This window comes from Cryptomeria japonica, chromosome 10 (assembly GCF_030272615.1).
Source record: "Cryptomeria japonica chromosome 10, Sugi_1.0, whole genome shotgun sequence".
Taxonomy (NCBI): Eukaryota; Viridiplantae; Streptophyta; class Pinopsida; order Cupressales; family Cupressaceae; genus Cryptomeria; species Cryptomeria japonica.
The window spans coordinates 466,113,372-466,128,431 of record NC_081414.1 but is presented as its reverse complement, the minus strand read 5'-3'; the positions used below and the strand labels follow the sequence as shown (position 1 = coordinate 466,128,431).

Below are 15,060 nucleotides of genomic sequence, written 5' to 3'. Positions count from 1 at the left end.
TCATCGTTTTGAGATGCTTAACTGTTTCCTTCTTACAAGCAATTGTTATGTTCTCAAGATCACACCAGTATTGATTTCTCTTTGAGTATCTTCCTTTACTGCTGATTATGAGAATCAGCTTATTCACTGCTCCTTATTCACATCATTCATAAAGACAATACAAGGAGCTTTCTTATAGCTGTTTGCTTGTTTGGTTTTACGGATTGGATAGAGACATCACATATCATTAGCCTTTCCAAAAGCCACGTATATGCAAGAAGGAAACACACTTTGGAATGTGAATGGACTAAGTTTATAGGGTTAGCTTGTGTTTATCCTTGTTGTGCAGGTCAAATGGCACATTTATGGCAAGAGGCACTTTGCTGCTCTTGCACAATTGCAAGGAGATTATGATGACAGATTGCAGACAGCATTTGAAGCCACGGGACCAGCTGCTGTCTTCATGCATAGCACTTTCTACAATAAGGAGTCTTTTTTAGAATTCAAAATACACTTGTCTCATGTGTTTAAATATATTCAAGATAGGCGAATCGGGACATTCGAGAAGGGCAGATAAATAAAGTTGACGAGGAAAAGAATATTTATGTGAGATGATTTTAATGGTTAGAGAGTTGAAATGTGTTCCAGAGCAATCTTCTTCTTGACTATTTAGTGGAACCTGGGGCCTAACATGTTTGATTGTGAAGTCTAGTGTACTGAGAAAGAAAGAGGAAGCTATGGGAAAGTTATATATTAGGAAATATAATGTGAAGAGATCAGTGCATGGGCGAAATGAGTTCTTGTCAACTCCAAAGAAGGTTGGTCCCTTCACCCAGCTGAGTATAAGTGTGAAGAGAGAGCAATGAAAGATTCAATTGAAAATCTGTGCACAAAAACTAAGGCACATATTCAACTTTGAAATGTTACGGTAATTAATGTAGTTCTATCTCACCTTAGTGCAGCTAGAGATGATACTGCTAAATGCATGCATCAGAAAAGAACAGTGACTTGTAGCTGTTTTGTGTATTGAAGAGGCTGCAGTTTTATCTTACAAAGTAGGGTTGCATCTAATATAACTTAAAATGGAAGTGGTATATGCAGGAAGAGAAAATATTTGAATTTATTAAAGATGAATATCATAAAATCCACTCAAAAGTTGAACAAGGAATGGAGTGATGACATGCCTTTTGAGGACAATGGGCTTGTAGTGTCTTCTCAGAATAAAAAAATAATTATTCACACAATGATTTTCGTCGAGGGAAATGATAGCTCGACTGAGCAAATTGCAGCTGGAATGGTAAGGAAAGTTTTCAAAGTTTGAAACAGTAAAATTCACCCTTGCAATTCGTATTGATCCTCTTAGGGATATAGTACAGGTAAATAAGTTTGAGGATGAATCTCATAAAGTCTATAACATGGCTCTCAAATTTTCGTCACATTTGTCAATACTCCGTGATTAGAACAATAAGCATATAGCGTGTGAGGAGCCTTGTTAGGTGCTTGCATTAACCATCGCAATGTTGAGATGGAAGAATATGCTAAAGAAGATCTTTAGGAGTCAGTGTTTTATATACTATAGGATATATAGCAGAGGAAGCAAGTTTCCAGTGGTTCTTGTAATACAAAATATTTACAGCTTGCTTGTCCAATTGAACCTCAGTAAAAGAATAAGGACCATAACATAACACTCTTGCCACTCTTGAAGAAGCGGCTGATAAGGGACTAAGGGCATCAAATTGTGATAGGGGAAGAAATTTTGGCAGGCCTGTATACAAAGAACCCCTATTCCTGGCTCTTTTCTTATAGTTGAATGTTGTTGTTAGCAGCATAAGGGAAAGAAGCTCGAAAAATCAAAGGCTCGACCTCATTGTGTAGGCTATAGTGGATGCTTTAAAAAGGTACCAAAAAAGAAGCAGTTAACTGTCCAAGTTGTAAATCATCAGATGTATCATCCCAATTGTGTATTGTTTGCAAGCTCGAGACTACAGAAGAAGTCAGTGGTAGGGAATAAGAAGAATGGCATATTGCAAGCTTGCTTGCAAATAAACAAAATTGCTTTGATGACTTCAATCGTGCTGCTCAATTCTTTATATCAGAGGGATACAAACAACCCAAAAATTTGTATGTTGAAAGAGGCAGTAATGGTGGGTTGCTTGTTGCAGAATTCCATAAATCAGAGGCCCAACCTGGTTGGCACTGTTTTGGGGGAAATTTCTCATGGATGTCAACAACAATGTTTCCAGACAATCCAATCATGGTTCTTTTCTGTTGGCAGTGGTACCAACCCTTGTCTTTCTAGTTGCTATGCATTGTATTTACCAGTGCAGGGATGATCCAAATGAGCATGAACATTTTGTATTTACGATACTTACTTGCATTGGCCTCTCAATTTACATTCTTTTGGCCACAATTCTGGTTAATGGAGAATAGATAACAGTCACAATGCAAAAGCATGGGCCAAATTAACCATGTGGTTTGAAATGAGCATCCACCAAGTCTCCATGGATTGTTGACTTTGGAAAGAGGATGTGACTTGAAGAAATTCTTCAAGAATATATTGAATTGAATGTCAGACTCCTTGAAATTTTATTATTCCATGGTGATGTGGTAGGTTGTTCAAGAGACTTATGGAGAAATCAAGATCGACATTTGAAGATGATTGTAGAAACCCTACTAACCTTGTCAATGATGCAATAAGTGTTTCTGGTGGAGGAGTTTTATAGGAGCCATTCACAGTGATGGTCTATAATGTGAAAGGGTAGTGGCAGCAAAAAACGTTTTCCACAATAGGAAGTGATTAAGAAAAAACCTTCATTTCTTTTGGATAGAGCCATTGAAAAATTTGATTTATTCTGTGCTAAGGTGACAGATAGAAATTTAAGAAACACATGACAAAAGGACAAGGTAGTTGGTCAATTAAAAAAAAGGACAAGATAGTTGATTAAGGCTATAAATAGATCTTTGAAATCCAATAAAGAGCCTTATTTCACACCTTAAAGAGATTATTCCACTTCAAAGTAATTCAACAAATGTCCTATTTGTATGTGAGTAATAATTTAAAAGTAATAAACGAGCAACTAAATGAATAAGGTATATTATTCCATTTTTTTATACAAGTTCATGTAAATCGAAGGAGGAGCCCAATAAAATCAGAAGGTAGTGTTGTCCTCATTTTTTGTTTTCAAAAATGATGGACCATTACATAAATTTTTTGTCAAAAAATGAAAATTTTACTCTATGGCATGCTTCCCGAGGTAGACTTTTGCCTTATCTTTTGGACTGGACTAATCTTCAATCCATCCTTGAACCACATTTCAAATTTCATCGCATTCTGGATTCATTTGCTATGTTTTTCCTTCAATTTCGAGTTTTTTCTCCCTGACTGCAAGTGGGAAATTTTCCTTAAGTTGCAAGTTTTAATGTTTTCCTTTATTTTTAGTCTTTGTAGGGAAATTTTAAGTTAATTACAAGTCCACTCCATGAAATTAGAACTTGTAACTTGCTTTTTATTTCCCCCTTGATGCTTTTTGGCTTTTTAAGTCATAATAGGAACTTTTTGGATAAGTTGCAAGTTAATTTTAAATTATAAATTTAAAAGTCACTTGTAATTCTTTTATAAAGTTCCTACTTAAAGTGATTTTACTTGTAATAGGGATTTTATTTCCCTATTACATGTTTTATTTTCTAAGTCACTTTTAAAGGGAATTTTAAATCCCCATTACAAGTTATTTTTTAAAGTTAAGTTATTAAAACTTGTTGAGGGGATTTTATTTTTCTCTTACAAGTTATTATAACTTGTATTTCTCTCACAAAAACCCGATTTTGCCTTGTGCAATGAAAAGTGACATTTTAAACTTGTAAATGAGTTTCAAAACCGGATTTGCTCTAGAATGGGGATAAAGTCATTTTTAAACTTGTGATATGAAGAAAGAAACCTGATTTTACTATTACATGTAAAATTGAAACTTGTTGTTCACTTCCAAAAACCCGACCAGCCAAGGAAGGCGAATTTGTTGAGGATTTCAAGCAATTTTATGTGGAGAAATCTGAGGAGGTATAAGGCGTTTTGAATTCTTCCCTATTTTCATGCATTTTCAAACACATTTCACACCATTTGGAGGTCATGATTGCTGGTTTTTTGGTGTTTAACAGAAAACACGTGTTTTGTAAATGCCACATCTTTCCTTTGAAGTTGCCCACGAATCCTTTCTCTCCAAAGTCGTTTTGGCTTCCCTCTCCTAGGCGTGGGGTTTGGATAGAGATTTGACCCATTTTTCTTGCTTTTTGTACCACATTTTTGATCTTCATTCTTCAAACTTGGATTTGAAAAAACGTGGCAAGGGTTTTGGAGTTTATTTCTATTTGAAGGATTGCTTTCTCCATTCAAAGATTGTTTCATCTCTTGAAGAGGCATCTTGGATAAGCAAGGTAAGTTTTCTTTTGGTTTTTGCTTTCTTGCTTTGTTTATTTTCTCTTCTTATTTGATCTTTCTAGTTGTAAATTTGTATATATGTTGGTTTTCTCCTAAAATCGGTTTTGTGTGAGAGATTTTCCCCTTTGCAAAGCAATTTGTGAATTGCATTGATCTTCCTCATTTTCCTTCTTTACTTGTATTCAGGATTTTAAATCCCAATTACAAGTAGGACGAAAATAATTGATCTTACCTTATGGTTGTAATATTTTAACCATCTTTTGTTGAAATTCCGAGTTTCAAAGATGAAAAATACCCATTCTTTCAAAATCGGGTTTTTAGAACCGGATTACATGTTGAAAGTATTTCCCATTTTCTTGAAGACGAAATTCTCAAAATCCTTCCATTTTCATCCATATTCATTGCCATTATCCGTACATTCCATTCACGCCATTTCCCACATGTCAAAATCTCATTTTTCACTCATTCCTCCATTTTCCGTTTTACAAGTATACTTGCATTCGGGTTTCAAAGATCCGATTGCGTGTTTGTTCTTCCCCACTTGTATACTTGTAAAAGTTTCCCCAAGATCCAAAATTGGTCAAAGTCAAGTTTCCAGCAATCCCATTTATTTCTCATCTTTCTCTCACAAAGTTGTAAAGTTCAAGGGCTGGAGTTCTTCCCATTTGAAGAAGAAAAATTTTAATTGCAATTGATTATGATGTTGCTTTAACACTTTTAAGCTACATTATCCCAAGTTTCCAAGACGGGGGGACAATGGGACGAGTTTCCGAGACGGCAAATTTTTTTGCCAAACTTGGGGACGAGGGGGGGGACGCCAAAGGAGACGGCTATATAAAATATAGGGAAAATTTAAAATATATAGGAAAATTCTAAATGTTCATATGCAAACATGGATAAAGCATGCATCTATACATTATATTCATATGAAAACATGGATATAGCATGTGTATGATACTATGAAAACATTTTAGAATGCAAACATCGAACATACAACATTATCAATAGACTCAATACTCAATATGCACTCATAATTCAGAATTTCAATTCATTCACATTGTCAATATGCATATCATAATAGATATTAAAGAAATAACATACAATATGCCCAAAGGCTACACTGCTGCCATATTGTTTCATTGTCAATTGCGATATGGATATCAAAATAGTACTAAGTAAATACTAAAAAGCAAAGTATAATATTTATTATTTAATATTTTATTATTTAATTTATTTTCTATTTATAAATTTTAAAATTTATAATATGAATTAATTTAAAATTATAAATATTTGATATGAATTAATAAATTTAATGTTGCCTTTTAATTTTTGATAGAGGGCCCATGTTAGAAAAATATAGATAGTCATATTTTCAATAATTTTTTATAACTATTTTGAAAAATTTGAATTGATAGAGGGCCCATGTTAGAAAAATTTAAAAAAAATTGAAAATACGACTTTTTTTTTTTTTAAATATTTTTCCCTAGCCCTAGATTTGGGAGATGTCTAGCCGTCCCCGGGACGGCTGGGACGTCCCTAATCCGTCCCCGAGATGTACAGACGTCCCCCACAGCTAGGGAAGTTGTCCCCCCGTTTCGGGGACGTCCCCTCAAAATTCTGACAATTTGGGGATTGGGGGGGGGAGCATCCCCTGGCCGTCCCCAAGTTCCCGAAACGTCCCCGGGATTGGGACAGGGGTTTTCAGGTAGGGGATACGTCCCTGGATTTCATAGCTTTTAAGTCTTCATCGCAGCATACCAGGTTGCTCTTCAATGTCAAATTTACCATCATCTCCCATTCCAAAGAAGATGAAGTATAAATATGACAAGTACCAGAATGAAGTTTCCCCTTCACAAGTTTCCTCTCCTTTGGATCATATCAAGATACGGAGATAGAGCATGTTGACATGTCAGAATTCATTAAAAGGGTGGAGGATCCGCAGGATAGTAATATGCAGTAGTTGTTGGACAACCACATTCATCACGCATCTTCTTTTCCAGTGGCTGCCCTAGAACCTGAATTTGTTCTCGCTTGCGCTCACCACTTCGACAAGGAGACGAGAACCATTAGAAATGATGATGGTGAGGCAATAATCCACCTTGATGTGAATACTATTGAGAAAATCTTTAGAATACCATCAACACCTGTGTATATGGAGATTTCAAAGGATAGTGCAGCTGAGTATTATGTCAAGAGGGAAAAGGACTGCAAATGCCACATCAACAGATGGATTCATGAGCCACGAGCCGCTTTCACAAGGTGGGCCAAGTTGTACCATTGTGACTTCAAGTGGGAAATTGGAGACATCATTACTCTCCTCAGTAGGATGATGGGTCTTGAGCACTCTAATGTTTTTGAGCCCTAAATGTATCAGTTTACCATGTTCAAAAGGCAGTCCCACCATATATCATGAGGAGAGATTCAGTGATGCTTTGTGTGAACAACTTGCAGCAGTCCCTACTACCATGACTTTCTACATGAATTCATACTTAGTGTATTTAGCAGCATCACTTAGACATTTCCCTGGTCTTTCTACCAAGGGTGATCGCTCGCTTATACCTGTGTGGGAATACTATGATCAGCTGCCCTTAAGACCCAATAGATTACATTTGAGGAGGGTTCAAGATGCATTATTTGGTTACTTCATGTGCTAGTTTGACAATACTCTAAAGAACAGAAGGGTGTCAGATATGGGAAAGAATGAATGAGTATGGTTGCTTGTTCCTTCAATTCCCGACTTTCACTTATATAAGAGTCGGATGCTACAGTCGGCAACCATACATGCTTCCTAGATACTCGACTGATAAGATTATTCTTATGGAGTTGGGAAGACAGATCATGGCTGTACATGCACATCAATCTATCAGACATAAGGTTGGGATGGGGATTTCTACAACCAACCCATTGAAGGTTGGCCGGTAATCCCTTATCACATCCACCAAAGCCAAAGCTATGGACATTGAGATGCAAGAGATTAAACTCAAAAGGTTTAAGTCAATGGCAGATTTTGACTACTGAGGTATGAAGGAAAAGATCAAAAGGTCCTTCATACATGTGCATCGCATTGAGGATATCTGGGTGGATCTCCATACAGAAATGGAGGTTCTCAAGATGGACTACTGCAGGTTCACCCTTGAGCAAGTTATTGGTTTGAACCTGGTGGACATTCTGCAAGGGATGATTGATTATAGGAATGTGCTTGATCCAGAGTATGTCTCACGAAGGGTTGATGAAGCCCCACTTCCTTTAATCCAATGGTCACATAAAGAATGCAATTCCATTCTTGAAAGATTTTAGCCTATCCTAGCTAACACCAACACTTGGCTCAAAGGTAATGGTGTTAGATTCATCAAGATTAAGGATGGAAAAGAAGATGACTCTACGAGGCCTCTTAGACGTAAGTCTGAGATTCAGATTGACAACAAGGAAGGTGCATCATCTTCAGGCACTAGGATCAAATTGCGGGTTAGTCAGGCAATATTGCTTCCTCCTAAGGAGGCGAAAGTTCGTGGAAAAGAAAAGTCCCAAATTCACATTCATGTGATTGATCCCGATAATCCGGAGGAAGGACAACAATCGAATGATGCTCCTAAGTCACTGGCTTTGGAGTCACCTCATGAGATTCCCTTAGTTTCCATGGAGCTGCCTCCATCTCCTCCTGACACAGTAGTGGATGAGTCTCCTCAAAATGTCGTTCCTATTTCAGCAATTGAGCCACCTCTTGATCATCAACAAGAGAGTTTGTTGGAAATCTTCGAGGATACTCCTGCATGCATTCATTTGTCAGAGATTGATACCTCTACTTCCGGATTTGAAGAGTTTATGAGACAATCTTCATGCCCTTTGGTTACCGAGCAAATCGTGGTTGCCATCCAGACAGATACTTCTCCCAGGGTGACCACGGCTGTTCAAACAAAAACTACTTCTCCTTTTTTCTTTGGTAGCTACTATAGGAGAACTAGTCATTCTACCCCCATGGCTTAGTTCTTTTACTCCCAAGAGGAAGAAGAAGGAAATTTCTACTGATGTCTTTGATTATCAGCAACTCAAGCAATCTAGGCCCAAAGTTGCCAAAAAAGCCAAGACAATCTCAAGGGTAACTGTTGACGGCAACAAGATGAAAGTGGCATAAATTGTTGAGCCTCTTGCAGATAAGCCACGTGAGGAAATGCAAGCTGCTGATTACGGGGCTACAAGGATAGAATTGGGTAAACAAACGCATGAAGTGGTGAAGCCTGATGCCGAACAATCCGTAGCTTCACTAGTACAGCAGTATGATGAACTTTTGGCGAAGAAAGATAAGCTAGAAGAGGAGAATAGGCAACTTGTTGCAGCTGTTCATAAAATCACAAAACCTGCTGGTGAAGGGAGTAATCCTTCAAGTTCTTCTAGTTCACAAGAACAATTCGGGGATTTGAAAGAGTTGCTCAGAAGGTACAAGCGTTGGATTCTTGGGTGGATCAACTTCATGATCTGTGTGCACAAGTGCTGAAAGACATTCCAAATGACGGTTAAGTTGGAGACCATTGAAGAAAAATTGAATCATACCTCTGAGACTTTCAAACAGAATTTGGAAAGGGTTGAAGGTAGCTTGACGGTTTGACGCAAGATGCTTCGACAACAGTTGAGTGTTCTTCAGGAGCATGCCATTATTCCTTCCAGGGTCATGTATCTGGAATTTGAAGAGCTTCTAGAGAACAAAGCCCTTGTTCTCAAATCCCTCATTGAAGAGATTGATGATGTAATGAGATTGCGAGTAGAAGTATTCCAAGGTGTTGTTTCTCACTGTGAGAAGGCCTCTTGCAATATCATGGGTCAGAATGGGGAGTTGATACCAGAAGAAGAAGAGCTCGCAGATCTACAGATGAAGATTCATAATGAGTGGAGGAATGAACAATTTGCAGCTGCCTCAATTCAAATTTTGATGAAACATCGAATCTTCTTGCATGAAATATAGTCCACTTTGGAGAAGAACAATTCTATGCTTCTTCAATGCCATGATACCATTGTGAAGACCATGATTGTTGACAAGAACACCCACGAGCCGAATCATCCAGAAGTTTGAAGGATTTATGTCTTCACATGCTGCAACTTAAGCGTTTTTCAACACTTAGTTGCATTTTCAGAATTGTAATCTCTTAGTTCTAGTTTTTCTTTTGACACGTTTACTTGTAAAAACTTTTTGTAAATTGCAAGTCAAGTCATTACTTGCACTTTTGTAATTACAAGTAGACGAGTAACAAGTCAATTTAGAATAGGACTTGTAACTTTGAATAAGTCATAGTTAGTTATTGAAAAAGTCATAGTGGTTGAGAGAATTTCTCAAGTTAGTTAGGATCCTCCCACCTTTTTCTCAAGACTCCTCTCCTATTAATACTTGAGGGAGTCTTTTGTAATCTTTATCTTTTGGAAAGCATGCAAAAACTCTGCCAAATTTGCAGCAAAGAAGTCTTTTAGCTTTATGTGTAAATTGATGGATTGAAAGGAATAGAAGAAAATTACTCAACTATTGAGACTTTTGTGATATATTCTTGAGTTTATGTTCAATATTACCTTTCTTTCAAGTGTTTCTTAAAGGGCTTAATCAAATTTGATTTGCAAACTTTGTGCTGCAAGTATTGGAGATTACTTTAGTTAAAGTAGAAGTTCTATTGAGAAAAGTTGTAAGACTTTGTGCTTACACTCGTTCTTAAGAGAGATTAGAAGTAGATTTTATAATAAGAAATAGCTGTGAAACTTTGAGCTCACACTAGTTCTTGCTGTCCTGTGTAGAAATAAATAAGTTATTTCAGACTTTGTGCTATTATAATTTGTTTTTAATATCATTAAAATAGAAAAGGGTAGATAGGACTTCACATAGTCAAGACTTTGAGCTTGATTTTGCTGTCCCGTCCCAAAGGAAGTGACGAAAGTCTTTGAACTTTTAGGAAACTTCATTTCCTTTCTCTCATTTCATTTTAAAAAAGTTGTTATTGCTGTTTTATGTTAAATTGCTATCACTTTTTTGTGAAGAGAAAAGGATATTGACTTTCTTGAAAAAAAAAAAAAGACTGTTGTTCCATCCTATTTTAGTTTTAATATTTAGATAGATAGGAGGAACCTTCCCTTAATTAGCAGAGTTTTACTCACACTGTGGTTGAAGCCACAATTTTATATATTTCCCCAAGTGAACAAAATTTTCAACCAACAGGTAGACGTGTTTGTGAAGGAAGTGTGTTGGTCGGCAGGTTTTGTGAGAGAGTTTGGTCAATGGGAACAAATTAATGCAAAAAAATGGTCCTTTAGAATCTTGTTGGACAAATTTGGTGGATGTTGGGAGGGAGAGGAAGTCATGAGTAGTTTGTATTAGTCAAGAATCAAAATCCTTGCATTTTGTGCTGCCACCCTACTTCGTTGAAGGGTTGTTTACTAGATAGAAGTTTAAGTTTACCTAGGTGCTTGCATGGTGATGTGGGAAGTGTTTCAAAGTGAAATGAAGGGAAATCGCTTTTGGGTAATGTGTATACCGAGAGTCCATTGCAAAAAAATATTATTGTACATGAAACTACAACTTCAAAGGTCACCAGAAGTTATCTGTAATACAAGAGAAGGCACAATTGATAGTCTACAACAACAACTTTAATACAAGAAGTTTTTTAAAAAGGTCACAAATTATTTCAAACTGAGTGAATGGTGTTGTTATTTAGTGAACCTACAAATTGTAATTTTTGCTATTGAATGATATCTAAGGGAATTTATTTCTGTCTTAGTTTATAAGATAAATATATAGATCTGCATTTTGACAAACACTTACAACATTGGAACAAATGAGAACTTTTATCCATTATTGACAAACGCACAAATTCCAAAACTATAAATTGGTACATTATAGAGGGGGACATTTTCAATGGGCCTCTTTCATGGTAAAAAAAGGGTATCATCTTCTTGAGATGACAATAGTAACATGAAAAGATGTGGGTTAGTTGGTTCATTAAAGACACTAGGAGGTTTGTACAATCTTTTCTTGGATAGAGGACATGATCTTTCCTTTCCTTTGTTACTTACAATGTCACTGCCCTCTTGTTTTTTTTATATTTTCTACAATTCATTCATTTGGCAACCATTTTTTATTCATTCCTAAACAAACTTTTATTCCTAATCCTATCATAGCTCATAGGTTTGTTTCAATAGATCATATATTTATATAGAAGCACATTTCCCTTGTTCGCCTTGTGAACCCAAAAAGTTTGAGATTTGGTCTAACATGTGAAATTTGTATGGTACTTATATCAATGTTGAATCTCTACCACATGGGGTTCAAGCCCAAGTGCTCTTAGTTTATCATTTTCAAAAGGATAGACCTTCCTTATAGATTTAATGTCTATCTACTGTAAATTTCTATTTCAATTTTCCCTTAAAAGTGACAAATAGAAATTAAATTTGCATCTTATACAAAATGCACCTATATGAAAATAACTAGGAGAAAAGAAAGGTATAAGTTCAACCTTTGAGAAAGATAACCATGTTGCCTCTTACAAATACAATATCGCATAGTAGAATAAAAGAGTGTGAAAGCGTGAGGAGAAGCTTACTTTTCAGGGTGATTTATATATAGGCTATTGATAAACTTTGGTATTGGATCTGGAACATTGAATTCCAAAGCAGTTCTATCAGCAATGCCAATTTCCCATAAAGTTGGTCCATTTCTTGGTGGTTTGTATATCAAATCACCAAGATCAGTGGATGAACCTGTAAACATTTTTATTAAATATGTTAAGCACCAACAACAATGGATACATGCAAGTTCATTCAAATTTCAAAATAATGTTTAAGTAAAGAAGTATGAACTAAAAAAAGGTTTACTATTAATATAAAGATTTACAAAAGGAAATATTTAGCATATTCAAGTGAAAAAATCATTCCTCCATTCATGTAGTTGGTATAAGCTAATCACTATCATGGACATATTATCTTTAAGTAAGAATGCCTTGCACTTGGACATTCCAATGCTAGGTGATTCTTGTGATTTTTCATAACTTCTCTAACTGTCCTAGACACTATTAAATTAGTATGTGCTTAATCCCTTATACCATTAAGGGATCTCTTACATTCAATAAATTACATCACTTGAAGATTGTAAAAATAATAAAGACTAGATCTTTCCAACTTTGTAAACTCAATGGATATTCCATTAGAAGCTTTGCAAATACTACTTTCCTACTAGTGTTATGTTTAATTTAACAACATTTAATGATGTGTTATCTGACATTTCTATACCATCTACGACCAATCTCTATTATTATCACATACTTATTAATGTTGAAAGAAACATTCTCACAACTACTTCCTCAAACAACTCTTGCAATTTAGTAAAATTAACTAGTTAGTTGTAAAATTCCCTCAATTTTTTTTTGCATTTCAAGCACAACAGCATTACAATGCACCCGTTAAAGTTAGGAAATATAATTCCAATGCCACTGAAAGGTAACCCTTCCACTTTCTGATCACCAAGAGCCCAATGTGGCAAGGTGAGAGCATACAGTGACAAGGGGTTGGTTAGCTTTCTAATCCGCTGGAAATTACAATGCAATTACAAAAATGAGCGGCAAGCCAGCCCCTTCCACTTTTCAGTAGGATGAAGAACACAAACTTGGCGGTAAACCAGACAAGGCAACAAAGCATAATAGAACCAAATCACTCTACCGCTTATGCAACAGGAGGACTTTTAAATGAAGCTATCACTCAACCGCATATCTCAGCGGGAGGACAATATCACTCAACCGCTTGCTCAGTGGGAAGACAAAACTGAATTACAAACATATAGGCGGCTAAGCCATCCTCTTCCACTTGTTCAACGGGAAATGCAACATAGAATGAATTGGTCAGTACTACTGAAGCAATTCTTACAATGATAGAAATGTGAAAGGAGATAGAGTGAAGTACATATCTTATGAATTCACTAACACATTCTAACCAATAATACTAATTGCTGTTCTGAAATCAAATACAAGGAAAACACAGAACCAGCCATCCCGAACCCACTAAATTGCTTGTAACTCACTCAAAACCCCATAGAATCATGCTAAATCAGAAGCAAATGAAGCGTATAACATAATCAAACAAAAAATACCTCGAAAATGCAACTGAAGAGCGCAAATAGCAATGCACGCATCCCAATGCAATTCTGGAAATGGCGTTTTTGCTAAATAGTTCGATTTACAACTAAAAATTGGAGAGTTCTCCAAATGCCACGCCAATATAGGAGACTTATCGTCTCTTCGGTATGCTTCCAACAAGCCCTCACCCAAAATGATGCATTCAACACACAGGCAGCTACGAGCAAAATACACTTTCAGCCGGCACACACCAGCAACACCAGAAAACCAGCAGCACACAAATCTTCACCAACGCACCCAAAAATCACCAAAAAGATCACAACTACGCACCACAACTAGGAGTGATGTCTCACACTCGAAATCGGAAGGAAGGATATAGGAGGTATTCACCCTCGGAGAATGTCTGGAGTCATTCCGACAAAATAACGATATATTTTCTCTGGATGCCCAAATGAGGAGCCCAACCTCTGTTTATATAGCTTTTCCAATCTGAAATTCAAATGAAACTGCCTCCCAATTTCGCCTCATTCCAATTGCATTTCATTTCATGGTGGACCCAAAGCGACGCCCACTTTCTTAAGTCAAAATCGCGCCAAGGAGAGGGGCCACGATTTTTGGCATCATAAACTTTTTAAAAAAAAATAAAGAATGAAGTCTCCTTTTAATCTCCAAATAAATCGCCCAGGCATGACTTAGGAAAAATATCATATTTTGCACAATTTCCCATAGCATCAATAAGTAATAAAATAATTAAATAATAACCTTAGGATAAGGAATAATATTTAATTAAATTGCTTATAGTTCCAGTATTGATTATTAACAGAATCCAGATGAGGATGAGCAATGAGGATCACTGAATTGTGCTGGGACAGGACCAAATCCAGGATTGCCAAAAATAGAATGCCCCAGACTACTACTTACAAAAAATAGTAAGTCATGAAATAATGCTCCAAAAATCGTTATCTTCGCAACCAGAGAAAGAGTTTGGCAAGCTTAGCAACTCTGTACCATCCTAACAGCCAAACCCTAACTTACTAAAAATAGTAAGTTCACATTCCACCTCTGACAAGTTTGGTCGAAACTCCAAGGAACATGGGAACCCTTAATTCACCTTTCCACATAGCCTATGGGTCTCCGGGATAGGCCAATGGACCACTGAATGCAACATCATAAGGGAACATTACAATCCGCCCTTCCCAAAATTGCTTGTCCTCAAGCAATCGTAAGCCAGGATGCTGTAAAACCTCCTCAACATCCCAAGTAGCATCCTCCACCGGTAAGTCCTTCCACTTAAACAAATACTTTCAGATGGTTCTCCTCCTCAACAATCGTTCCCTGACATCAAGGATGGCCTCAAGAACTAGCACCAATTCTCCCTCTTCATCCAAAGGAGGCAAATCAAGAGAGACTATCACATTGTGCCCAAGCGCCTTTTTGAGGCGTGACATGTGGAAGACATTATGTACTCGGCTACTCACTGGTAGCTCCAACTCGTAAGCCACAACTCCCACTCTCCTGATGACCCTGAATGGACCATAAAAACGTGGCTTGAGT

At 36.7% G+C, this 15,060-nt stretch overlaps 1 protein-coding gene across 2 annotated transcripts in view; it reads right to left on the bottom strand.

The window, feature by feature from the left end:
- The window catches only part of LOC131063388 (probable rhamnogalacturonate lyase B), a 263,290-nt gene that overhangs the window by 55,125 nt on the left and 193,105 nt on the right, over positions 1 to 15,060 (bottom strand). For both annotated transcript variants that reach the window (XM_057997194.2, XM_057997193.2), the window contains exon 12: positions 11,983 to 12,139. In XM_057997194.2, coding sequence (XP_057853177.1) covers positions 11,983 to 12,139 — 157 coding nt within the window. The remainder of the gene's footprint in view (positions 1 to 11,982; positions 12,140 to 15,060) is intronic.